The 25,416-nt window shown below is 44.6% G+C and overlaps 1 protein-coding gene across 2 annotated transcripts in view; it reads right to left on the bottom strand.

Moving 5' to 3' along the window:
* The window catches only part of NBR1 (NBR1 autophagy cargo receptor), a 44,704-nt gene that overhangs the window by 10,149 nt on the left and 9,139 nt on the right, over positions 1–25,416 (bottom strand). The window contains exons 3-18 of one of the 2 annotated variants that reach the window (XM_049779044.1): positions 23,331–23,393; positions 22,137–22,155; positions 19,330–19,352; positions 17,883–18,077; positions 15,243–15,320; positions 14,613–14,827; positions 13,801–13,968; positions 12,470–12,679; positions 9,550–9,709; positions 9,167–9,457; positions 4,991–5,140; positions 3,706–3,781; positions 3,112–3,222; positions 2,411–2,575; positions 2,109–2,186; positions 380–791 (exon numbers count right to left, since the gene is read on the bottom strand). In XM_049779044.1, the coding sequence (XP_049635001.1) occupies positions 380–791; positions 2,109–2,186; positions 2,411–2,575; positions 3,112–3,222; positions 3,706–3,781; positions 4,991–5,140; positions 9,167–9,457; positions 9,550–9,709; positions 12,470–12,679; positions 13,801–13,968; positions 14,613–14,827; positions 15,243–15,320; positions 17,883–18,077; positions 19,330–19,352; positions 22,137–22,155; positions 23,331–23,393 (2,414 nt within the window). The remainder of the gene's footprint in view (positions 1–379; positions 792–2,108; positions 2,187–2,410; positions 2,576–3,111; positions 3,223–3,705; positions 3,782–4,990; positions 5,141–9,166; positions 9,458–9,549; positions 9,710–12,469; positions 12,680–13,800; positions 13,969–14,612; positions 14,828–15,242; positions 15,321–17,882; positions 18,078–19,329; positions 19,353–22,136; positions 22,156–23,330; positions 23,394–25,416) is intronic. The other variant, XM_049779045.1, reaches the window with a different exon arrangement.

The following is a 25,416-nucleotide window of genomic DNA, read 5'->3' as shown; positions in this document are numbered from 1 at the left end:
TCCACAAGTACCTATAAGTACACTTTTTTTGTTTGTTTTTGGGTCACACCCGGTGATGCTCAGGGGTTACTCCTGGCTATGCACTCAGAAATCGCTCCTGGCTTAGGGGACCAATTGGGACGCCGGGGGATCGAACCGTGGCCCATCCTAGGTTAGTGCGTACAAGGCAGACGCCCTACCACTTGCACCACCATTCCGGCCCCTATAAGTAAACTTTTTATTCATTAATCTAAATTCAGATTTAACTATGGGAAATCAGATCTTCCCATTGATTACAAAAGAGAAAAAAACACCCCAACAGATTTTGAGATCAAGTTGATGTCTCACTCTTTATTCCACCTCTGAAGAACAGCCCAGTAAAGAGTGTTATGGATGGTACCTGGGCAGCTGTGGTGGAGGCCCTATCACCTCTGGGGTTAGGGGCACTGTGTCCAGAGTCTGTGAGGTCATGAGGATGTCATTGATGCTATGCTCCTGAGGCCGGTTCTCCTCTCGAGCTGATCCTTCTCCATCCTCAGTTGGTTCCTGCCCAGCCTCAACCCCAAGCTCGCCTTCAGTCCCTCTCTCCAGGCCTGGTTGTGAGAGTGCAGAGCTGTACATGGAATCCCCTAGTGGACGGCTGGTGTCAAAGCACTCTGGCAGGATGATAATGTAATCCTCAGAAGATGAAGATGACTGACTCTGAACTTCATCATTGAGTTCATCTTCCTCCATGGCTTCTTCCTCAGCAATATGGACAATCTCTTCCCTGTCATCTCCAAGTGGTCCCTCTTCAGGCAAGGTGGGTTTCACTAAAGGATGAATCAAAGAATAAATGCTTTTAACTTCAAATTTAAGGCCGAACCTAAAAACAACACTGATGCCATCTTTACATGATGAAGCCTTGTGGGTAATAGACTAAAATTATGAAAGCCAGAGTGAAATGGGAAAAACAAAAACCATATAGATAGGCCATATTTGAAGTCCAAGATCTATGCAAAACAGGATCAATTCAAATTTCACAAAAGGCAAATAAAAACAACTAGGTCTCTGAGACATGAGTCTAAAAACAGGATTATCAATCCCTCATTTATTTATTTATTTATTTGTTTGTTTGTTTATTTATTTTGGTTTTTGGGTTACTCCTAGCTCCATGCTCAGAAATTGCTCCTGGCAGGCAAGGGGGACCATATGGGATGCCAGGGTTCGAACCACCATCCTTCTGCATGAAAGGCAAACGTCTTACCTCCATGCTATCTCTCCGGCCCCAATACCTCATTTATTTTAAGCTCACATCCAGCAGTACTCAGCTTACTACTGGTTCTGTGCTTAGGGAATCATATGGGTCACTAGGGATGGAATACAGGTTGGCAGAATGAAAGTTGAGTGCCCTATCTACTGCTGTTCTATCACTCTGCCACCCCCAATCCTATCTTCTTGTGACAAATATATCTGGATATGATTCAATATACTGGGGGCTGAGGATGTGGTGGCTCAGTACTAGAGCACTTGTTTTGCATATGTGAGGCATGTATTTGTTCCCTCAGATATATTAGCTAACAGTGGCATAAAAACGGTACATTGCTGTACAACAGCAATGTGTTTGCTTTGCATGTAGCCAACCTGGGTCCAATTCCCACATAACAAAGTTTCTGCATAGAGGTAAGGTATTTGCCTTGCATGCAGGTCAGTGGTTCGAATCCCGACATCCCATATGGTCCCCTGAGCCTGCCAGGAGCAATTTCTGAGTATAGAGCCAGGAGTAACCCCTGAGCAATGCCAGGTGTAATCCAAAAACAAACAAAAAACAAAACAAAAAAAAAAGAAAATGAAAACTATTTCATCATATCCTTGCAGAAACTTTGTTATGTATTTGTATACCAGAAGTGTGAAAAATACACATATGTATATTTAAATTATATTTAAGACATCCCATTTAAGGGTCACGGCCAATTTTCATTATAATAGATATTTTCTCCATATTATTTGATGAGTTAAATTGGAATTTTTGGCATGGTTCTTGAAATACACAGGACTGGTTCTATATATCTGGTATCTCAAAAATTTGTTATAACTGATGCCCTTGGACAGAGTAAACAACTAGCTGCTGAGCAGCTGTGACAACTTACGGGAGGATTCCTTACTGCAGACTTCTGACAGCAAAACTGGCTGCTGCTCTTCTGTTGTATGTAGCTGTGATTCTGCCCCTGAGAAAAGTGCAAAAATGAATCATGGTAGCTGCTTTGTTCCTGATGCTATAATTGAAAGTCAGGCAGCACATACAGTATTTAAAAAGAGAACAATGATAAGAATTCTAACAAAGACTATCCCACCCCCACACTCTACAGAAGAAACCTGCTTATTACCCAGATCAAGTCATCACAAGGAAGATGCAGTCCCTGGCCTGAAGGAGATCAGGGATACTACTCACTGTGAAGGGACTTCTGTTTGCACGGTGGGTTATGATCTGGGGCAGCATCCATTGTAAGGGATCGAATTACAGTTTCACACACAAACTGAGTCCCACTAAGGTCATCTTCTGCTTCCTCTGCTGAAGTAATGTTCTCTGCTCTCCCTTTTATGGATGCTGTGGAATCTGAAGGAGACAGGCACCTTGTCTGCACACAGTGTTTAGTGTTTAAGAAGAGAGGCACTGAGGCTAGAGAGATAGCAGGGAGGCAGGGTTTTTGCCTTCCATGCAGGACAGTGGTTTGAGTCCTGGCATCCTATGTGGTCCCCCAAGCCTGCCAGGAGCGATTTCTGAACACTGACGGGTGTGAACCAAAAACAAAAACAAACAAAAACCAAGAAGAGAGGCACTTCCTTCAGTCATGTATCCATACTGACACTATCTTGAACCATGTGAAGGTGAAATTAAAAAAATAAAAGTTGGAGCCCGGAGGGATAGCATGGAGGCAGGGTGTTTGCCTTGCATAAAGAAGGTCAGATGGATCGAATCCTGGCATCCTTGAGTCTGCCAGGAGCGATTTCTAAGCATAGAGCCAGAAGTAACCCCTGAGTGCTGCCGATTGTGACCCAAAAACCAAAAATAACACAGGTTAAGGTACAGAGAGTAGGGGACATGTGGAATGAAAGGGAAGATAAACATTTCACAGATATTTAATCCCTTACCAGGAACTGCTTTAAATCCCGATCCTTCACTCTCTTCCTGTATCTGCCCCAAGCCTGGCTTCTCTATCAAGGGACTGTCATGTGGCAGAGGAGACATGCAGGGAGTCATATCTAGAGAATGAAGAAAGGAGAACCATCAATGAGAAAAAAGCATCACATCATCAAGTGTTTAGAAACAGTTCATAGGTTTCTTGCCTCCTAAATGACTAAAAAAACCCACCCAGGTTTGCTTCAAGGTCTGTTGTATAGAACTCTTTCCAGACCATTGATTAGATCAATCAATGAAGAAGAATCATAAACAGTTGTTAAGTCTAAAAGGTGATGACCAAAATACCCTACATGTAAAGGAACAAAGGGACAAAATTGTTTATAGAAAAATGTAAACATTCTTGTTACAGTAAAGAAGCCTTATAACTTGTGTTATTGCCTCCAACAAGTAAAAGGAAAGAAAATTCCTTGTCCACGGTACAGCTTTAGCAGCAAACTGTGGGAGAAATCCCTATTTATTTCCTTAGGTAAAATACTATCAAAGTCTACAATGAATTAGTTTTGTGCCTGTTCATAAAACAGCAGGTATTTAAATGACATTCTTACCTACAGGGGTATTATGGGGCACTCTTTCCAACTCCTGGACAATATTTATATCCAACAGCTCAAAGGACAGAAGGTCCTGAGGAAAAAAAATGAATAATGTTAGATTATTTGTAGAACACACTGGAGCTATGAGCTATGTTTTTTCTAGATGGCGCCTGCAACAACACAGAGATCCACACTGTCCTGGATATAAATTCAACCCAAATTCATGTTTTCCCATAAAAGAGGCATATTAAATAGGAACTACATGTTTAAATCAAATAGCATGAAAGAAAATGCAGTGGGGGCCAGAGTGATAGCACAGTGGTAGGGCATTTATTTTGCACGTAGCCAACCTGGGTTCAAGTACTGACTTCTGATATGGTCCCCTGAGCCTGCCAGGGGTGATTTCTGAGCACAGAGTCAGGAGTAACCCCTGAGCACTGACGGGTGTGGCCCAAAAACAAAACAAAAAAGGGGCTGGAGCGATAGCAGAGCAGTAAGGCATTTGTCTTGCACATGGCCAACACAGGACAGACCCCGGTTCTAATCCTGGCATCCCATAAGATCCCCCGAGCCTGACAGGAGTAACCTCTGAGCACTGCCGGGTGACCCAAAAACAAATCAAACAACAAAAACAACAACAAAAAAATAGGGGGCTGGAGAGATAGTATGAAGGTAGGGCATTTGCCTTGCATGCAGAAGGATGATGGTTCGAATTCCGGCATGCCATATGGTCCCCAGAGTTTGCCAAGAGTAACCCCTGAGCACTGCCGGGTATGACCCAAAAGCCAAAAAACAAAACAAACAAAAAACATTAGGAAAATCAGCAGGAATTAAAATAAACTGAACAGACTGAAATGAAGCAATTAAAATTGTGGAAAATATAAGAATAAATTTCCTGGGCTAGGGCTGGCATGCATGTTTTGCATGCTTTCTACATGAGGCATGGTTTTGATGTCTAAACGGTCTTCTCATTATCACTAAATACAACCCTCAAGCAATGGCCAACAATGGCCACTGAGCATCTTTGGGTGAGACCCCAAAACAAAACAAGCAAAAAATTAAGAGCCTAATTAGAAGAGGAAATGTGGGGCTAGAGAGGGATGTCTTACATGTAGGTGCCCCAAACCAACAACAGTAATAAATCAGAGAAATTTGTGTCCACATGTCATCCATCATCTTGTCATATCTTTAATTTCCTGAACTAGCTCTAAATTCTTGCACAATGTACAGCAATCCTATCCCTTCTACTCAACAAGGTGAAATGCAATCCTAATGTTCTCTGTCCTTTGCCTCTTTTTACCTGGGCAGTTAGAAGGTCGACAGATGGGATGTAGAGTTCCCTCTCTCTAGCAATGGCTTTTGTCTTCTGTGGGATACAGGTACCTGTCCCTTCTGTCTGTGCAGTTGCATCATCAAGATGAATTTCTTCTTTATTTAGGAGAAAAGTTTCCTGTAGAGACAAACCATTAAGATAATTTTTAAGCTTAAAGGCAAGATGAGAACTGTATTCTTACAAACAAAAAAACTATGTCAGAAAAACAGTATAGGGGCCAGAGAGATAGCATGGAGGTAGGGCGTTTGCATTTCGTGCAGAAGGATAGTGGTTCGAATCCTGGCATCCCATATGGCCCCCCAAGCCTGCCAGTGGCGATTTCTGAGCATAGAGCCAGGAGTAACCCCTGAGCGCTGCTGGATGTGACTCAAAAACCAAAAAAAAAAAACAAAAACAAAAAAAAACAGTATAGCAAGGTAGAACACCTGCTTTCATGCAGATGACCCAGATCCAATCCCTGGCACCTCATATGGTTCCCAGCAAATCAGCAGTAAATTCTAGACATTAATGAGAGTGGGTACCCCTCCTCACCCCATATTGTTCCGAGCCTTGCAAGGACTCTAAAAGATAGAGTCAGGAGTAAGCCTTGAGCACCCGTTAGTTGTGGTCCCAAAACCAAATGGGCCAGAGTGACAGTACACTCGTCTTGCAGGCGGCCAACCCAGATTTGATCCCCACACCCCCCCATTTATTATCCCCCCCCCCAGTCTACAAGGAGTGATTCCTGAGTACAGAAACAGAAGCCCTGAGCACCACAAGGTATGGTCTCCCCCGCAAAAAACCCCCCAAAACCCCTAACAAAAAATACAACACACATTAAAAATCAAAAACAGAAACCCAACTACAATTATGTTCATAATCACAGTGTTTAATTAAAGATATTAAAAAATAGGGCCCAGAGATATAGCACAGTGGCGCTTGCCTTGCAAGCAGCCAATCCAGGACCAAAGGTGGTTGGTTCGAATCCCAGTGTCCCATATGGTCCCCCGTGCCAGCCAGGAGCTATTTCTGAGCAGACAGCCAGGAGTAACCCCCGAGCAATGCCGGGTGTGGCCCAAAAACCAAACCAAACAAACAAACAAAAAAGATATTAAATAAAAATTAAAATAAAAAACATGGGGCCAGAGAGAGCGGTAGGTGTTTGCCTTCCATACAGCCGACTCAGGATGGACACTGGTTTGAATCCCGTCATCCCATATGGTCCCCCATGGCTGCCAGGAGTAATTTCTGAACACAGAGCAAGGAGTAACCCCTGAGCACTGCTGGGTGTGGCCCAAAAACCAAGCAGGCAACCGACCAACCAACCAAACAAACAAAAAAAAAAACACACCAGGGGCCCAGAGATAAAGCATAAAGGTAGGGCATTTGCCTTGCATGCTGAAGGACAGTGGTTCCAATTTCAACATCCCATATGGTGCCACAAGCCTGCCAAGAGCGATTTCTGAGTGTAGAGCCAGGAGTAACCCCTGAGCACTGCTGATGTGACCCAAAAACCAAAAAACAAAAACACAATGACTAACCAAAAAACAAAGAAGTCTCTTCCACAGGGCCAGAGAGATAACACAGCTGTAGGGTGTTTGCCTTGCACGCAGTTGATAGAAACAGAAGGTGGTTCAAACCCCAGCATCCCACATGATCCCCTGTGCCTGCCAGGAGTAACCCCTGAAAGCTGCCGGGTGTGACCCAAAAACCACCCCAAACTCCCAAACATTCCTCCAGCACCTTGATGGGGGACTGAGAGATCCTTAGTACAATAGGGCCCAAGCAACGCTGCATTCTCAAGGGTTCCCAGGACCCCTGAGCATTGCCTGGAAGTTTCTCCTTCCCCCAAAAACAAATAAAAGAAACAACAGTGTTGTGTTGTTTTGGGAGCCACAACTGGCAATGCTCAGGGCTTACTCATGACTACTCAGAGATTACTCCTGATAGTTTTAGGGAGGACCCTATGCGGTGCGAGGCTAAAACCAGGGCCCACCATGTAGAAGGAGCATAAACCCCTGTACTCTATTACTTTTATTCTTTTTGTTTTTTGGGTCACACTGGTTGTGCTCAGAGGTGACTCCTGGCTCTGTGCTCAGAAATTGCTCCTGGCAGGCTCAGACGACCACATGGGATGCAGGGAATTGAACCTGTGTTCATTCTGAGTCAGCAGCTTGCAAGGTAAATGCCTTATCACTGTGCTATCACTTTGGCCCCAGCTTTTTTTTGGGGGGCCACACCCGATGACGCTCAGGGGTTACTCCTGGCTAAGTACTCAGAAGTCGCTCCTGGCTTGGGGGACCATATGGGACACCGGGGGATTGAACCGCAGTCCATCCTAGGCTAGCGCAGGCAAGGCAGGCACCTTACCACCACGCTGGCCCGGGCCACAGCTTTTTTTTTTAATTTTGGGCCACATGCAGTGATGCTCAGGGGTTAATCCTAGCTATGCACTCAGAAATCACTCCTGGCTTGGGGGACCATATGGGATGCTGGGGGAATCAAACCGCGAAGTCCGTCCTGGGTCAGCCACGTGCAAGGCAAATGCCATACTACTGCACCATTGCTTTAGCTCCCACGGCCCCCACTTTTTCTTTGTTTTGAGTCACACCTGGTAGTGCTTGTGATTACTCTTTGCTCAGTGCGTGGGAGACCATGTATACTGAGCATCACTGGGTACGGCCCCAAGACCAAAATACAAAATAAATAAATAAATAATTTAGGTAGCATATACTCTTGGGATAAATTTAAGTATCCTACTAACACTGATAAACTGCTATAAAAAAAAAAAACTACATTGGGCCCGGAGAGATAGCACAGCGGCGTTTGCCTTGCAAGCAGCCGATCCAGGACCAAAGGTGGTTGGTTCGAATCCCGGTGTCCCATATGGTCCCCCGTGCCTGCCAGGAGCTATTTCTGAGCAGACAGCCAGGAGTAACCCCTGAGCATTGCCAGGTGTGACCCAAAAAAAACAAAAACAAAAAACAAAACAAAACAAAACAAAAAAACTACATCAAGATAATTGGGTCTAGTCCACACTGATATTTTTTTTGGAGGAGTTGAGGAGATGGCCTGGGCCACACCCAGTTATTTACTCTTTTTATTTATTTATTTATTTATTTATTTATTTATTTATTTATTTATTTATTTATTTTTGGTTTTTGGGCCACACCTGGCAGTGCTCAGGGGTTACTCCTGGCTGTCTGCTCAGAAACAGCTCCTGGCAGGCACGAGGTACCATATGGGACACTGGGATTTGAACCAACCACCTTTGGTCCTGGATTGGCTGCTTGCAAGGCAAACGCCGCTGTGCTATCTCTCCGGGCCCTATTTATTTATTTTTTTTAAAAAATTTTGGGGTCGGGCCGGGCGGTGGCGCTAAAGGTAAGGTGCCTGCCTTGCCTGCGCTAGCCTTGGACGGACCGCGGTTCGATCCCCCGGTGTCCCATATGGTCCCCCAAGCCAGGAGCAACTTCTGAGTGCATAGCCAGGAGTAACCCCTGAGCGTTACTGGGTGTGGCCCAAAAACCAAAAAAAAAAAAAAAATTTTGGGGTCCACACCCGTTTGATACTCAGGGGTTACTCCTGGCTAAGTGCTCAGAAATCGTCCCAGGCTTGGGGGTCCATATGGGACGCCGGGGGATCGAACTGCGGTCCTTCCTTGGCTAGCGCTTGCAAGGCAGACACCTTACCTCTAGCGCCACCTCGCTGGCCCGTTTACTCTTAAAGGTAGTCAGGAAATCATATGTGGTGTCGAATCAAACCAAAGTCAGCTGCACAGAGGCAAATGTCTTAACCTCTGTAGTATCTCTTTGGCTCCTTCATTAGTAATTAGAAAACACATTCAAGCAATATTCAGGACATAATAACACAAAGTCCCCTGAGAACATCAGCTTACTGATAAATGTCAGCAGAAGGGAATAGCTAGCCTTTTCCTTCTTTGGGTCCACACCTGGCGGTGTTCAGGGATAAGGGATCAATTTTGTCAGGCTCAGGGGACTGTAGGCATTTCAGGGATTGAACTCAGTTCAGCTAGGTGCAAGGCCAAGTACCTTGCCTGCTTGTACAATTTCTCTAATCCCCAAAGCCAGTTAGTTCAACATTTCTGGAAGAAACATCAGTTCTGAGTGGGTTTTTCATTTGAATCACCTCATCAATTCTTACCTCGTGCTGGCAGGTGAGATTATCCAGTTTCTCTGAGCTGATGATGTTCTTTTCAATATCATCAGGCATCTCTGTGGAAGGGAAGGGATCCACTATGATACTGCACCAGACCCGAGGCCCAAACTGCTGGCCTTTGTGAGAAAGACGCCAATGGGAAGTATATGTTCCCTCCAAGGTTGGGGCGATGAACTCCACAGACACGACTCCCACATGACCGGCTTTCAGGCAAGGAACCAAAACGTCCTTCTTTTCTGTAGAAGCCAAAGTTAGGTTTCCCCACATTAATTTGAGCTGGAAAAAACAGCAAGAGAAAATGTGTTAGGTGTTAGGCAAGCACTCGACCGCTACAAACCACTTCACTGTTTTCACGTTCGTAAATGTACCTTTGTGTCTGCACTCCACTTTACGTTTCCTGTGTTTTTCATCCTCCAGTGTTTGATAAACTTGGTCCCTGGCTGCAGGTGTGTTCCATCAGGCAAATTTTCATCCACAAATGCTGCACTGAGGGTTGGCATAACTGGGGCACAAGGCTGCAAAGGGAGACTGAACAGAAATGCAGATACTCAGTCTCCGTAATGGATGATGGCTTGAGTACCTATCATTGTGGTTGGGCAGGTTAGTATGATTCTTGAGAAAGTACTACAGTATTTACTTTTTTTTTTTTTTTTGGTTTTTGGGCCACACCCAGTGACGCTCAGGGGTTATCCTGGCTATGTGTTCAAAAATACTTCGTGGCTTGTAGGCTCTAACCTCTACAGCATTAACTTTAAAAAATACTACTACAGGGTCGGGCGGTGGCGCTAGAGGTAAGGTGCCTGCCTTGCCTGCGCTAGCCTTGGATGGACCGCGGTTCGATCCCCCGGTTTCCCATATGGTCCCCCAAGCCAGGAGCGACTTCTGAGCGCATAGCCAGGAGTAACCCCTGAGCGTTACCGGGTGTGGCCCAAAAACCAAAAAAAAAAACAAAAAACTACTACTGAGGCCAGAGAGATAGCACAGCGGTGTTTGCCTTGCAAGCAGCTGATCCAGGACCTAAGGTGGTTGGTTCGAATCCCAGTGTCCCATATGGTCCCCTGGCCTGCCAGGAGCTATTTCTGAGCAGACAGCCAGGAGTAACCCCTGAGCACTGCCGGGTATGACCCAACAACCAAAAAAAATAAATAAATAAAAATAAGTGCTATGGAGTGACATTTGCCTTGGACGTGATCAACCCAGGTTCAATCACTGCCTGGCACCATGTACATACAATCCCCCAAATGCTACTAGGAATGATTACTGAGTGAAGAGCCAGGAATAACACCTGCACACTTGGTGATGTGACCCACAAACAAATGAAAAAACCAAATCAAACCAAAACCAAAACCAAATCTGACTCCTGATCTAAAGTTATAGTGGTAATAATGCATACCTAGAGCTGGAGAGATAGCATGGCGGTAAGGCATTATTAGCCTTTCATGCGGAAGGATAGTGGTTTGAATCCCAGCATTCCATATGGTCCCCTGTGGCTGCCAGGGGCAATTTCTGAGCGCAGAGCCAGGAGTAACCCCTGAGCACTGCCAGGTGTGTCCAAAAAAAAAAAAAATAATAATAATGCAGACCTATTTAAAAAATTTTTAAATTTTTGTTCCTTTTGACAAACTTCAAGTACACAATTTCTTCTTTATTCATTTTTTTTGGTTTTTAGGTCACACCCAGCAGCGCTCAGGGGTTACTCCTGCCTCTGCGCTCAGAAATTGCTCCTGGCAGACACAGGGACCATACGGAAGGCGGGAATCAAACCGAAGTCCATCTAGGATTAGATGCGTGCAAGGCAAACACCCTACCTCTGGTTATTGCTCCGGTCCCTTCCTCTTTTCTTTTTTTGTTTTTGGGGCCACACTCGGTGGTGCTCAGGGGTTACTCCTGGCTATGCACTCAGAAATCGGTCCTGGTTTGGGGGACCATATGGGACACTGGGGATCAAACCAAGTTCCGTCCGCGTGCAAGGCAATCGCTATACTGCTGCAGTATAATTCCAGCTCCACCCTCTCTTTTCTTTAAAAAGTATTTTTTTTTGGACAACTAGCAGTGCTCAGAAATTGCTCCTGGCAGGCTTGGGGGATCATATGGGATGCTGGGGATCAGACCCGAGTCTGTCTCAGGTCAACAGTGTGCAAGAAAAATGCCCTACTGCTGTGGTATTGCTCCAGCCCTCTCTTATTTTTTCTCTTTTGCTATTTCCTATTTTTGGTTTCTGCGCCACACCTGGCAGCACTCCAGGATTACTCCTGGAAGGCTTGCGGGACCATATGGGATGCTGGGGATTGAACCTGGGTTAGCTGTGTGTAAGTCAACTGTACCTGCTGTGCTGTGCTACACTCTGGTCCCTATTTCTTTTGTTTTGAGGCTCCATTTGTTTTTCTTTCTTGTTTTTGTTTTGGGGCAACATCTTGGCGGTGCTAAGGGGTTATTCCTGGCTCTGTGCTCAGAAATCACTCATGGCAGGCTCGGGAGACTATATGGCATGCTGGCAACCAAATCTGGGTCCATCCATAAGGCAAATGCCCTACCGCTATGCTATCACTCCGGCCCTTACACTTGGCTCCTGGGCTGGTGAAAGATAAGCAGGCTGAGAGCATAAAAAGCATGTAGCAGGCAGCATAAAAAGCATGTTGGAAGCACAGGCTCGATCCCGATCCCGAGTACTACAGGGTGTGTCTCTGACTCCCAATCTCCACCTGCAAAGTCTTGAGCCAACGTTGGAGTGATGGTAAAGGGTATGTAGTGTTTGTTTGACCCACAGCAATACATATGATTCAAGGAGCCCTACCAGGAGTGATCCAGGAGCACAGATCAGGAGTATATCCTGAGCACCACTCAGTTTGGCTCTCCAAAGCGAACAAAAACGGTCTTGAGGCAGGAAATGATACTGTGTAGAGGGTATGCCTATATATGAGGTTAAAGGTTTTTATTTTTGGGGGGCCACACCCGTTTGATGCTCAGGGGTTACTCCTGTCTATGTGCTCAGAAATTGCCCTTGGCTTGAGGGGACCATATGGGACGCCGGGGTATCGAATCTCGGTCCTTCCTTGGCTAGCGCTTGCAAGGCAGACACCATACCTCTAGCGCCACCTCGCCGGCCCTGAGGTAAAAGGTTTGATCCCTAGCACTGGGATAATAAAAAAGGTAGGAAAAATAAAATTAAGATTAGAGGGCAAGAAGTCACATGCTCATAGGAAGGTTATCAGTCAGTAAGAGAGCAGCTAGATGAAATTCCTTTTAGAGAGCTGGACTTAAAAGTTCCTCCCCTGGCCCAGGGCTTACATCAGGGTGTTAGATTGCAGGAGGTTCTCAGGCCGGCCCAAAGAAATCTTCGGGCTCTGGAGTCCATGAATCGAATTCAACAGATGAATCTTCCTGTGGAGTTTAAGCTGCTTTTTAAGTTCCTTGACCTCTGCTTTACGCTGTTTCTTCTCAGCTCTCAATTTTTGTTTTTCTGCCTTAAGAAAGTTCTTGTCAACCTGCTTCTGGAGTCTGTGAGATGAAAAATGCAGGTGTTAAAAAAAAAAACCCTCACAATCTGGGGCCGGAGTGGTGGTGCAAATGGCGGAGCGTTTGTCTTGCACGCCTAGGATGGACCGAGGTTTGATCCCCCCATGTCCCATATGGTCCCTGAAGCCAGGAACGATTTCTGAGCACATAGCCAGGAGTAACCTGAGTTCACCAGGTATGGCCCCAAGCCCCAATAAAACCCCACAAAAAACAAAACTCACAATCTTAGCATATTTTTGTTGTTGTTGTTGTTTTGGGCCACACCTGTTTGATGCTCAAGGGTTATTCCTGGCTAAGCGCTCAGAAATCAGCCCTGGCTTGGGGGGACCATATGGGACGCAGGGGATAGAACCATGGTCCTTCCTTGGCTAGCGCTTGCAAGGCAGGCACCTTACCTCTAGCGCCACCTCACTGCCCCCAATCTTAGGATATTTTGACACACTTTTACGTCCATCACATCTAGATCTAGTAGCTTCCATAGTGTTAGCGCTTATATTCTCTCTCTCTCTCTATGTGTATATATATATATATATATATATATATGAGAACTCCCTATAGTTCTCATTCCCTTTTTTTTTTTTTTTTGGGGGGGGGTCACACCTGGCAGTGCTCAGAGGTTACTCCTCGCTCTACGCTCAGAAATGGCTCCTGACAGGCTGAGGGGAATATATGGGATGCTTGGATTCGAACCACTATCCTGCATGGAAGGCAAATGCCTTACCTCCATGCTATCACTCTGGCTCCCTCATTTCTATTTATTAACTTTGAATAACTGCCCTCATCATTGTAAATCATCAGTCAAATGAAAGTAAGAAGGAACTAAGGAGATTATTTTCCCTTTTTTTTTTTTTGGTTTTTGGGCCACACCTGGCAGTGCTCAGGGGTTACTCCTGGCTGTCTGCTCAGAAATAGCTCCTGGCAGGCACGGGGGACCATATGGGACACCGGGATTTGAACCAGCCACCTTTGGTCCTGGATGGGCTGCTTGCAAGGCAAACACCGCTGTGCTATCTCTCCGGGCCCCCCCCTTTTTTTTGTGTGTGTGTGATTCACAAAACTATTACAAGAACCAAAAAACCTAACCAGATTACAAATAGTTTTACCTGGCTTGTTCCAGAGCAGCAGGCAAACGAGGAACAGAGAACTTTGAGTGAGAGAAGAGTTCAGATGAAGCCGCCACAGGTCTCCGCAACTTCAGCAGGATGTGGTTAGTGTTATGGGTATAGGGCCCTGATTCACAATCTTCACAGATATTGTAGGATGGGCACAGACTATGAGGAAAAACACAGTGCAATGGGAAAGTACTGAGGGAGAGGAATATGAGACCAGACGTCCTTATTTTCAGTTACCAGTGAGGCAGTAACCAGAGCATGTAACCTGATCATATGTCTCAATTTTCTTCATTTGTAAAATGAGGATAACACTTAATCTAGGCCTCTGTTGAAGAAAAATCAATGGTAGAAAGTAAGCTATGACAGTATGTAGAGGGAGACAAAAAGATAGCAGGATTGGGTAAAGCTCTTGCATGCAGCCAACCCAAGCTTGATCCCCTGCACACATGATCCCTGGTTCCTGCAAGAAGTGATCCTTGTATATAGGCAAGAATAATCCCTGAGTAGAAAGGAAAAATACAACACTTGGAACAGAGAAACAATCTTTGGTGATCTCATTTTGCTGTCGGGAATATAATTTTGTCTGGTTCTGTTGACTCAAATGTGTATCTGAATAGAACAATCTCAACTGTTCAAACAGACACTTTACTTACATGGGTGGAGTAGATTGTTTGTAATCCAGAACTGCTATATCTAATGCTCAGAGCTAGAGCACACCCAATTTCCCTGGCTCTGCCAGAATGCTAAGAAGGCACTGTTTTAAAGTCTATCAAAAGCTTTTTATTTATAAGTTACTTGCTTACCTGCACTGGTAGCGCACACCAATGATCCTTGTCTGGCAGTTACTGCATCTAATATGCCACTGGAACTGATTTTCTGGCAAGAAAAGTGCTTCTTCTGAAACTGGTATTGAGACTTCTGAGGGACATGAGCCCAGTGATGGGTTTTGGAGAACAAGCTTCTCATGTAATTTCTGTTCAAGTTTCTCAACTGTTTCTTTAACTACCTGCTCTCTAAACTACAATACAAAGTAAAAGGTGGGAGAAAAAATCTTCAGATATATTATTAGAAAAAAGGCATGAATATATTAAAAAGCTACCAAACAAATTAACAGAAGCAGTTAAACAACCACATTCCTACCATAGCTACAACGATTAGTATAAGGAAATCCTTCTGAAAAGCAAAACTTAAACTTGTTTCTTCTCAAGCATAATGACTTGTCCCTCCTCTCTTTTCATCTTTAGAATCACACTTCTTTTTTGGGCACATTACTGCAAAAGTTAGGGGTTTTCTGACTAGAACTAGTCTAGTTGAATATTATTAGTTTCCTTTATTTGCCTGCACCAGCGGCAGAAGTTACTTGGGTCTGGCTTTCTACTTCTTCCTCCGGTGCCAATATTAATGCTAAAACCCAAATCCAAGAAAATACTCACGGTTTCCAGATAGCTTGTAAACCAGTTGGGGGGCTTGTTGTGAGGTTGATCTGCATCACTGGGAGCAAGTGGTAACTGCTGTGAAAAAATACAATTAAAGACTCCGAATGTTACTTTTTGTAGCACTGGGGTGGTGCTCAGTTGTTATTCCCGACTCTGCACTTGAAATTACTCCTGGCAGGTTCAGGGGACCATATGCAATTCCGAGAAATGAATCAAGTTTGCTCTAGCCCTGAAGGTTGTTACCTTTCCTTTTCCTTTATTTTTTGGTTTTTGGGCCACACTCGGTGACACTCAGGGGTTACTCCTGGCTATGCGCTCAGAAATTGCCCCTGGTTTGGGAGACCATATGGGGCGCCAGGAGATCGAATCGCAGTCCTAGGTTAGTACGTGCAAGGCAAACACCCTGCTGCCTGTGCCACCGCTCCGGCCCCTGAGGTTACTTTTTCTATCTGAAATTATTTTCCTGGGGCTAAAGAGAATAGTACAGTCGTTAAGGCATTTGTCTTGCATGCCAACTGATCTTAGTTCCATGCCCGTAGAAACAGAATTTTAAAAGTATAGGGGCTGGAGCAATAGTACAGTGGGAAGGGAGCTTGCTTTGCATGTGGCTAAACTGTGTTTGATCTTTGGCTTCCCATTTGGTCCCTGAGTCTTGCCATGAGTGATTTTTTTTTTTTTTCCTTCCTCCTTTTTTTGTGGTTTTTGGGTCACACCCGGCAGTGCTCAGGGGTTACTCCTGGCTCCATGCTCAGAAATTGCTCCTGGCAGGCACGGGGGACCATATGGGATGCTGGGATTCAAACCGATGACCTTCTGCATGAAAGGCAAACGCCTTACCTATGCTATCTCTCCGGCCCCGCCATGAGTGATTCTTAAGTGCAGAGCCAAGAGTATAACCCCTAAGTACAACTGGGTATGGCTACACCCTGCAAACACACACCGCCCCCCCCCCCAAATAAAAGGTCTTAAGTATAATGAGGTAAAGGAAAGCAGAATTTATCACCCTCCTTGCTTCCTCTCTCCAGAAGTAATCATTACTAGCTTCCAAAGTCAAACATAAAGGGGCTGACTTTATGTACTGTACATAAAGAGAGAGTACAGCAAGTTGAGCCTTACATGCAGCTAATTAGAGTCTGATTTCTGGCAACTCATATTGTTCCCTCAGCACCACAGGAGTAATTTCTGAGTATAGAGCCAGTAGTAAGCCCTAGGCACTGGCAGGTGTGAGCCAAAAATACTAAACAGAAGTCAAACACACGAAGGTCATAGTAACTCTAAATCTTTGATGAACAGCTTAAATCTTAATCAAAGACAATGAGACACAGGTTAGAAAGAAATGGGCCAGCACAGGTGCTTAGAGTACCTGTCATATAAGCATCGAAACCTATGTGGTTCCTGTAAGTATTACAACCAAGTGGGTGTGCCACCCCTAGTTACCACTGCAACAATAGAGAAAGTGGGAGGGAATAAAATTTTTTTTTTTTTTTTTTTAGTTTTTGGGCCACACCCGGCAGTGCTCAGGGGTTACTCCTGGCTGTCTACTCAGAAATAGCTCCTGGCAGGCATGGGGGACCATATGGGACACCGGGATTCGAACCAACCACCTTTGATCCTGGATCGGCTGCTTGCAAGGCAAACGCCACTGTGCTATCTCTCCGGGCCCAGGAATAAAAATTTTAAAGTGAGGGGCCAGAGTGATAACACAGTGGTAGGGTGTTTGTCTTGCACACAGCTGATCTAGAACAGACCTCAGATAGATCCCCGGTGTCCCATATGGCCCCCCCAAGCCAGGGGCGATTTCTGAGTGCAGAGCCAGGAGTAACCCCTGAGCATCACCGGGTGTGGCCCAAAAAACAAACAAAAATATTATTAAAAAAAAACAGGGGCCGGCGCGGTGGCGCTAGAGGTAAGGTGTCTGTCTTGCCAAGCGCTAGCCTAGGACAGACCACGGTTCGATCTCCTGGCATCCCATATGGTCCCCCAAGCCAGAAGCAACTTCTGAGCGCATAGCCAGGAGTAACCCCTGAGTGTCACCGGGTGTGGCCCCACCAAAAAATTAAAATAATGGGGCCGGAAAGATAGCACGGAGGTAGGGGATTTGCCTTGCATGCAGAAGGATGGTGGTTTGAATCCCGGCATCCCATATGGTCCCCCGAGCCTGCCAGGAGCCATTTCTGAGCGTAGAGCTAGGAGTAACCCCTGAGCGCTGCCGGGTGTGACCCCAAAACAAAAACAAACAAAAAATTAAAATGGGGGGGAATTCCTGGAGAGAGTTCAGTAGGCAGGGAGCTTCTGACCTGAATTTAATCCCAGCACCTCATCCTGTCCCTCAAGCACCTGCAAAGGTGTCTAAGCCAGGAGAAATATCTGAGTACCACAAGTACCACAGCACTAGGTGTGGCCCAAAACAAAAAGGAAAAAAAAGCCTGAGTGAGAGTATAGATATTAAAGTACTTGCCTCACATCCTACTGACACAGTCCAAATTCCTGGTACCATAGATGGACCCTTGAGTACCCTCAGGGTGACTCCTGAACAGAGAGCCAAAACCTTGGAGCATCACTAGGCATGACCTACCTCCCCATCTCCCACATCTCAACTCCCAAGAAATGCAGAAAGATTTTCCATTCCCTTCGTACCTGTTTTGCAGGCCCCTCTGGGCTCTTCATGTCTGATCCCAAAACTCTCACTAGTGAAGAATAATGGGCAAGTGGCTTCTTTCCTGTCCTTGAAACTGGCCGTTTTTCTGTTATAACTGGAGGTAGGGCTTTATCAACAACATGGTAGCCTTCATGGACTTGCATCTGTAGCTGGTTTCCCTGTTTCACTGCCATCTGAGTATGCATCATTAAAGAAAAACATATTATGCTTTTCTTTTCCCAAACGAAATTTCATATATTTAAATAGCACAGTCTTTGGGTTGGGGAAATGGTTCAAAGGGCTCATATGCACACTTTGATGCTAGAGCCTGGGTTGATCTGCAGAACCACATGATCTCTGAAGCACTGCAGGAGTAATCCTTCAGCTCAGTGCCAAGCTAGGATAGCCTTGTTCCAGGCACTAATGTGTATGATCTTAAATCCAAAAAGTAAGCTCAGGGACTGGAGCGACAGCACAGCAGGTAGAGTGTTTGCCTTGTATGCAGTCAACCAGTTTCAGCCCATGGCATCCCATATGGTCCTGAGCTTGTAATTTCTGAGTGTAGAGCTAAGACTAATTCAAGCACCACCTTATGTGACCCAAAAACCAAAAAAAAAAAAAAAAAAAAAAAAAAAAAAAAAAAAAGGAAGTGGGGAGGCAGAGTGATAGCACAGTACAGGGCATTTGCCTTGCATGTGGCCAACCTGGCAGAGACCTGGATTCAATTCCTGGCATCCGATATGGTACCCCAGTCTACCAAGAGTGATTTTTGAGTGCAAAGCCAGAAATAACCCAAGCGCTGCTGGGTGTGGGTCCCCCCCAAAAAAGATAGGTTGACAGCTTAATGGGCTAGGGTTCACAAGGTTTGATATTGGCTGCATGCTCTTCTGAGCACTACAAGAAACAACTTTGAAGCATTATACCAAAAGGAACTCCTGAGCATTGCCAGATATGGGCCCCCAAATAAAAAGTAATTTCTCACCCCCCCCCAAAAAGCTCAAATACATAAAGCAAATCAAGCTACTAAACAAACAAAACAAAAAATCAGAATAATAATAGCTGTGCTGAAAATGACCATTGTTTGTTTTATTAATGTTTCAATGATAATGTTAACTGGGAATGTTAAAAATACAAGTCAATTTTAATTTTACCTTAAAAATTGTTTTAAATATTAGAATCAGGAAAATAACTCTGGCTCTAATGTTTCCATTTATTTTTTTTTTTTGGTCACACTCATGGCAGGCTCGGGGGACTATATGGAATGCCAGGGATTGAACCTGGGTTTGTCCTTGGTCTATAGAGCGCAAGGCGAACGCCCTATCACTCACTGTGCTATCGCTTTAGGCCCATAATGTTTCTACATTTAAATGCCAGTACAGAGATAACAATATCACACATGAGATAAAGATTTAAATGGTTTTAAAATTCTTCAAAAATAATTATTACCTTAAGTGCTTCTTCATATTCTCCTGAAAAGACAAAACAAAACATACTTATTTCACTAGCCAAGCGATTGTATTTTTTTTTTTTTTTTGGTTTTTGGGCCACACCTGTTTGACGCTCAAGGGTTACTCCTGGCTTTGCGCTCAGAAATCGCTCCTGGTTTGAGGGCACCATATAGGACGCCGGGGGATCAAACCAAGGGATCGAACCGTGGTCCGAGCCGCGGTCCATCCTACACTAGTGCTTGCAAGGCAGACACTTACCTCTAGTGCCACCTTCCCGGCCCCAACGATTGTATTAACAAGTCAATTCTAACTTTTTTTGGTTGATGGTCCACACCTGGAATTGTTCAGGGCTAACCTGTGCTCTGTGCTCATGCTTGGGGGCGATATGTAGGGAGAGGAATTGAAACAGAGTTGGCTAAATGCAAGGCAAGTGCCTTTACCCCTGTATTATCTCTGCCTCAATCCTAACTCTTAAATGTTCTTAGTTTATAATCCTTGTGCTTGCTTTTGCAAACACAGCAGAACAAGGACAGAACCCGGGTTGAGTGGCAGGCTACCTTGCTGGCTCAGTAATACTTGTATGTGAACAGCTATTGCCATTCTGCTGTCAAGTCTTTTTTCTTTTTTTTTTTTTCTTTTTTTTTTGAGGAGTCACACCTAAGTGCTTAAGAGTTTACTGCTAGTTTTGTGCTCATAGATCACTCCTGGTGGGGCTTGGGGCTGACCCTTGGTGTGCTGGGCAACGAACCTGGGCTGGCCACATGCAAGGCAAATGTTTACCCACTATATTACTGCTCTGGCCTCATTTTTTGCAAATGGAAACTACAATACATCAGTTCTCCCTCTTATGTCACTTTCTCTTCTCAACTGAATTTGAAACCTCAACTCTGTTCCCTCACAATAAGCTTTGTAGAGCTCAGGACTTGAAGGAGGCTTATGGATAGTGAGAATATGACCATTACAACTGCTAAAACAATTTTTTGGGGACTAACCAGGAACTCTTCTGGGGCTGGGAATGTTAAACATCCTCAGAAGTAAACACTTGCCTTACATATGTGAGGTCCTGAGTTTGATTCTCAGCACCACAAAAATAAATAAATAAATAAATAAAGGACAGCAAAATACAAATATAGCAAGGTTTCTATGGGAAAATGTACTTTGGACAACAAAACTTCTGCTTGTTTATTTTTGGGTCTCAACCGGCAATGCTCTGGTATTACTGGTATTACTGGTTCTGCACTCAAGAATTATTCTTTGATAGTTAAGTGTTTGAGGATGATATGGTATGTCAGGGATCAAACCTGGGACAGGAAGGTGCCTGGCAAACACTCTACCTGCTGTACTATCCATCAGGCCTCATCTGAATAACCAAACTCCTTATAAGATCTTGGACTGGGGTCAGGTGGTGGCGCTAGAGGTATGGTGCCTGCCTTGCCTGCGCTAGCCTTGGACGGACCGCGGTTCGACTTCCAGGCATCCCATATGGTCCCCCAAGCCAGGAGCGACTTCTGAGCGCATAGCCAGGAGTAACCCCAGAGTGTTACCGGGTGTGGCCCAAAAACCAAAAACCAATTAAAAAAAAAAAGATCTTGGACTATAACTTATTTATTAAAATTGCCACTGAAGGCAGGAGCAAGAGACAACAGGTAGGGCATTTGCCTTGCATGCAGCCGACCTGGGTTGGATCCCAGCATCCCATATGAGCCTGCTAGGAGTCATTTTTTTTCTTTTTTGGTCACACCCGGTAGCGCTCAGGGGTTACTCCTGGCTCTATGCTCAGAAATCGCTCCTAGCAGGCTCGGGGACCATATGAGATGCTGGGATTCGAACCACAGTCCTTATGCATGCAAGGCAAACACCTTACTTCCATGCTATCTTTCCGGCCCCTAGGAGTGATTTCTGAGTGCAGAGCCAGGAGTAACTCCTGAGTGCTGCCAGGTGTGGCCCCCAAACAAAAAACAAACAAAGTTGCCATTAGCTTATTTTTCAACTCAGGGAGAAAAATGCATCAAGAGAATAGGGCATTTCTTTTTCTTTTTGGGGGAGGGGAGGGTCACACCTGGCAGTGCTCAGGGGTTATTCCTGGCTCCATGCTCAGAAATTGCTCCTGGCAGGCACAGGGGACCATATGGGATGCCGGGATTCGAACCGATGACCTCCTGCATGAAAGGCAAACGCCTTACCTCCATGCTATCTCTCTGGCCCAGGGCATTTATTTTTCTTAAACTTGGAGCCATATTATTTGTATAAGATCAGCATCTTTAATAGAAGAGATCCTCCCACGAAAGCTATTCTTTTGATCTGTTCAGGTACAATCCCAGATAACTGCTAACTAATCAAAATCTGTAATGTCATTCATACCATTAATAATGTCAATTTGCTGTATATCAAGTTCTACTACTTCACAATGAATAAAGCAGCAAGGCTGGAGTGTAACTGCACACTCATGTGCAGATTAAGGATTTTAAATTAAATGTCTTTTTTTTTTTTGGTTTTTGGGCCATACCCGGCAGTGCTCAGGGGTTACTCCTGGCTGTCTGCTCAGAAATAGCTCCTGGCAGACACAGGGGACATATGGGACACCGGGATTCGAACCAACCACCTTTGGTCCTGGATCTGCTGCTTGCAAGGCAAACACTGCTGTGCTATCTCTCCGGGCCCTAAATTAAATGTCTTGAGGCTTGTGAAGGGCTGAGAGGGTTGAGGAAAGCATAGCAAGTACATGTTTTCCCAAGCACCATGATGGAATAGCAGCCCATTGGTACTTGGGTATGACCCAAAAGTGAGATTTTCTCAAGAACTTACCTTGACTATTGATGGAAACCTGAAAAAGGAAAAAAATACAGTAGTGAAGACAAATTTTTCATTAACTGAACATATCTATTCCTAGGGTCAGCCTCAGGATAGATCCAAAATCAAGACATGGTTCAGGGGCCGGAGCAATAGCACAGTGGTAGAGCATTTGTCTTGCACACAGCCAACCCAGGACCAAACCAGGTTTGATCCTTGACATCCCATATAGTCTTAAGACTGCTAAGAGCAACATTTTTTGGGGTGGAGGGGTCACACCTGGTGTCGTTCAGGGGTTACTCCTGGCTCTGCAATCAGTAACTGCTCCTGGTAGGCACAGAGGACCATATGGGATGCTGGGATTCGAACCACCATCCGTCCTGAATTGGCTACGTGCAAGGCAAACACCCTACCACTGTGCTACCTCACCTATTTCTGAGTGTAGAGCCAGGAGTAACACTAAGCGCTGCCAGGTGTGACCCCAAAAACCAAAACAAAACAAATAAGACATAGATTCAGTTGTTCCAATTATTATTGGCTGTGAATAATAATGATCGTGTATATATGTATATATATGTACAATACACACAACATCCCCCATGATTTGCATGCTTTAACTTCTGGGCAGGTTACTTATCTCTGTGCCCCCATATTCTCATGGACTAAAGAGAGATGATAGTGACATATCTACCTTGCACAGAGAACTCTTGGTCTGACATATTATAATCAGTTGTAGAGGTTTGTTTTCCACATTTTTGTTATTATAAACCATAGCTTTAAAAAAGCTATACTTGGGCCCGGAGAGATAGCTCAGCGGCATTTGCCTTGCAAGCAGCCGATCCAGGACCAAAGGTGGTTGGTTCGAATCCCGGTGTCCCATATGGTCCCCCGTGCCTGCCAGGAGGTATTTCTGAGCAGACAGCCAGGAGTAACCCCTGAGCAATGCCGGGTGTGACCCAAAAACCAAAAAAAAAAAAAAAAAAAAAAAGCTATACTTCAGGTTTTTCTTTTCAATGCCTGCCTCTACTAAGGATTAGAGGTGCCATGTCAGATTCTTTACATGCTGGCTTGAAACATGCAATGAACTATTACATCTAAACCATCACATAAATGAGATAAATACTACTCTGAATATTTTGACTTCAACACTTTTGAGAAATAAGATCCCTATTCTGGGTATCTGGCAATGGGTTCCATAATATACTTTACCTCTTCATTTTCCTCATCCAGGTATTTTATTTGAATAGTGTTCAGATCAAATGAAACTTTTACCTGTAATTAAAATATACACACTATAGATTCAAGATATCAAGAAGATAGCAGTAATAGAAACCCAGAAGACTTGTAAGATTAAAAACATTTTACTACCATAAAATTAAGTATTTTATATATATATATATATATATATATGTATAGATATATATAGGACCAGAGTTATAGGGTGTTTGCCTTGTACGTAGCTGACCCAGGACAGACTTGGTTTGATCCCCGGCGTCCCATATGGTCCCCAAGCCAGAAGTGATTTCTGAGCACATAGCCAGGAATGACCCCTGAGCATCACCAGGTGTGGCCCCAAAACAAAACAAAAACAAAAAGAACAAATATATATATATATAGGGCTGGAGAGACAATACAGTGTGTCGGGCTTGCTTGCACATGGCAGACCTGGGTTCAATCCCCGGCATCCCATATGGTCCTGAATCTGCCACAAGTGATTTCTGAGCACAGTGCCAACAGTAACCCAGTAGTGGTGTTGGATGTGGCTCAAAAATCAAAACCAAAAAACACACAAACAAACAAACAAAAAAACAACAACATGAGGGCCAGAAAGACTGTATAGCAGATAGGGCATTTGCAGATAGGGCATATGAGCAACCCTGGTTTGATCCCTGACATCCCATATGGTCCCCAGCACTTCCAGGGTTAATTCCAAGTGCAGATCCAGGTGTATCCCTAGCATCACTGGGTGTGACGAACCCAACCACCAAAACTATAATTTGTAATCATCATTATAGTAAACATCTTACCTAAACTATCAAAAATAAATCTTAAGGGGCCGGAGAGATAGCATGGAGGTAAGGCATTTGCCTTGCATGCAGAGTCGGTGGTTTGAATAAAATGAGCCTTCCAGGAGTGATTTCTGAGCATAGAGCCAGTAGTAAACCCTGAGCGCTTCCGGGATGTTACCCCCCCCCCCCCAAAAGAAAGCATTTAGCACCACCAGGTGTGGTCCAAAAAAAAAAAAAAAGAACATCAACACTGTGTAGGACCATGGGCACTTTGGTGGAGAGATATAGTAGCTTTTACATCAATGCCATATTATAATCATATTACCTAAACTAAATTTAAAAAACTGTGGTTAGGTACATATATGGCTGTTGACTTTTGTTGTATGTGGACAAGTTTTACTTCTAATAGTGTTACATCATGCTTTATGAATGTATATATGTATGAATGTACAACTAGAATGGATGATAACTTATGAACTATCTCTCCAGTCCCTGAATGCTGCCTTATTTTTTTTTTAGGGGGGGAAGCTTTTAGGCCACATATCTGACTGCACTTGGATTACTCCTGGCTATGTGCTCAGATATTGTTCCTGCCTTGGAGGACCATATGGGACGCTGGGGATCAAATCCAGATTCGTCATGGGTCAGCAGCATGCAAGGCAAATGCCCTACCGCTGTACTATCGCTCCAACCCTGGATGTTGCATTTTCATATAAAATAAACATTTATACACACAAGACAAGCTGTCAGTTAGACTACTAGGTTTAGGGATAGTTCAGTGATAGGACACCTGCCTTGCAGGCTTGAGATCTTGAGTTTAACTCATGGCTTCAATCCACATACTCTAGGACAGTGGTCCTTAAACTTTTTTTTTTTTTTTTGGTTTTTGGGTCTCACCCGGCAGTGCTCAGGGGTTACTCCTGGCTCCACGCTCAGAAGTCGCTCCTGGCAAGCATGGGGGACCATATGGGACGCCGGGATTCGAACCGATGACCTTCTGCATGAGAGGCAAACGCCTTACCTCCATGCTATCTCTCCGGCCCCGGTCCTTAAACTTTTTAAACAGAGGGCCAGTTCACTGTCCCTCACACTGTTGGAGGGCCAGACTATAGTAAAAACAAAAACTATGAACAAATTCCTATGCACACTGCATATTTTATTTTGAAGTGAAGAAACAAAATGGGAACAAATACAATATGTGGCCAGCAGGCCATAGTTTGAGGACCACTGCTCTAGGGTAACCCCACAACACAGCTGTTTGGGACCTCTGATGCAATAATGAAGGG

Source organism: Suncus etruscus, chromosome 1 (genome assembly GCF_024139225.1).
Source record: "Suncus etruscus isolate mSunEtr1 chromosome 1, mSunEtr1.pri.cur, whole genome shotgun sequence".
Lineage (NCBI taxonomy): Eukaryota > Metazoa > Chordata > Mammalia > Eulipotyphla > Soricidae > Suncus > Suncus etruscus.
The sequence above is the reverse complement of the archived record's forward strand: the minus strand, read 5'-3'. Positions and strand labels throughout refer to the sequence as shown.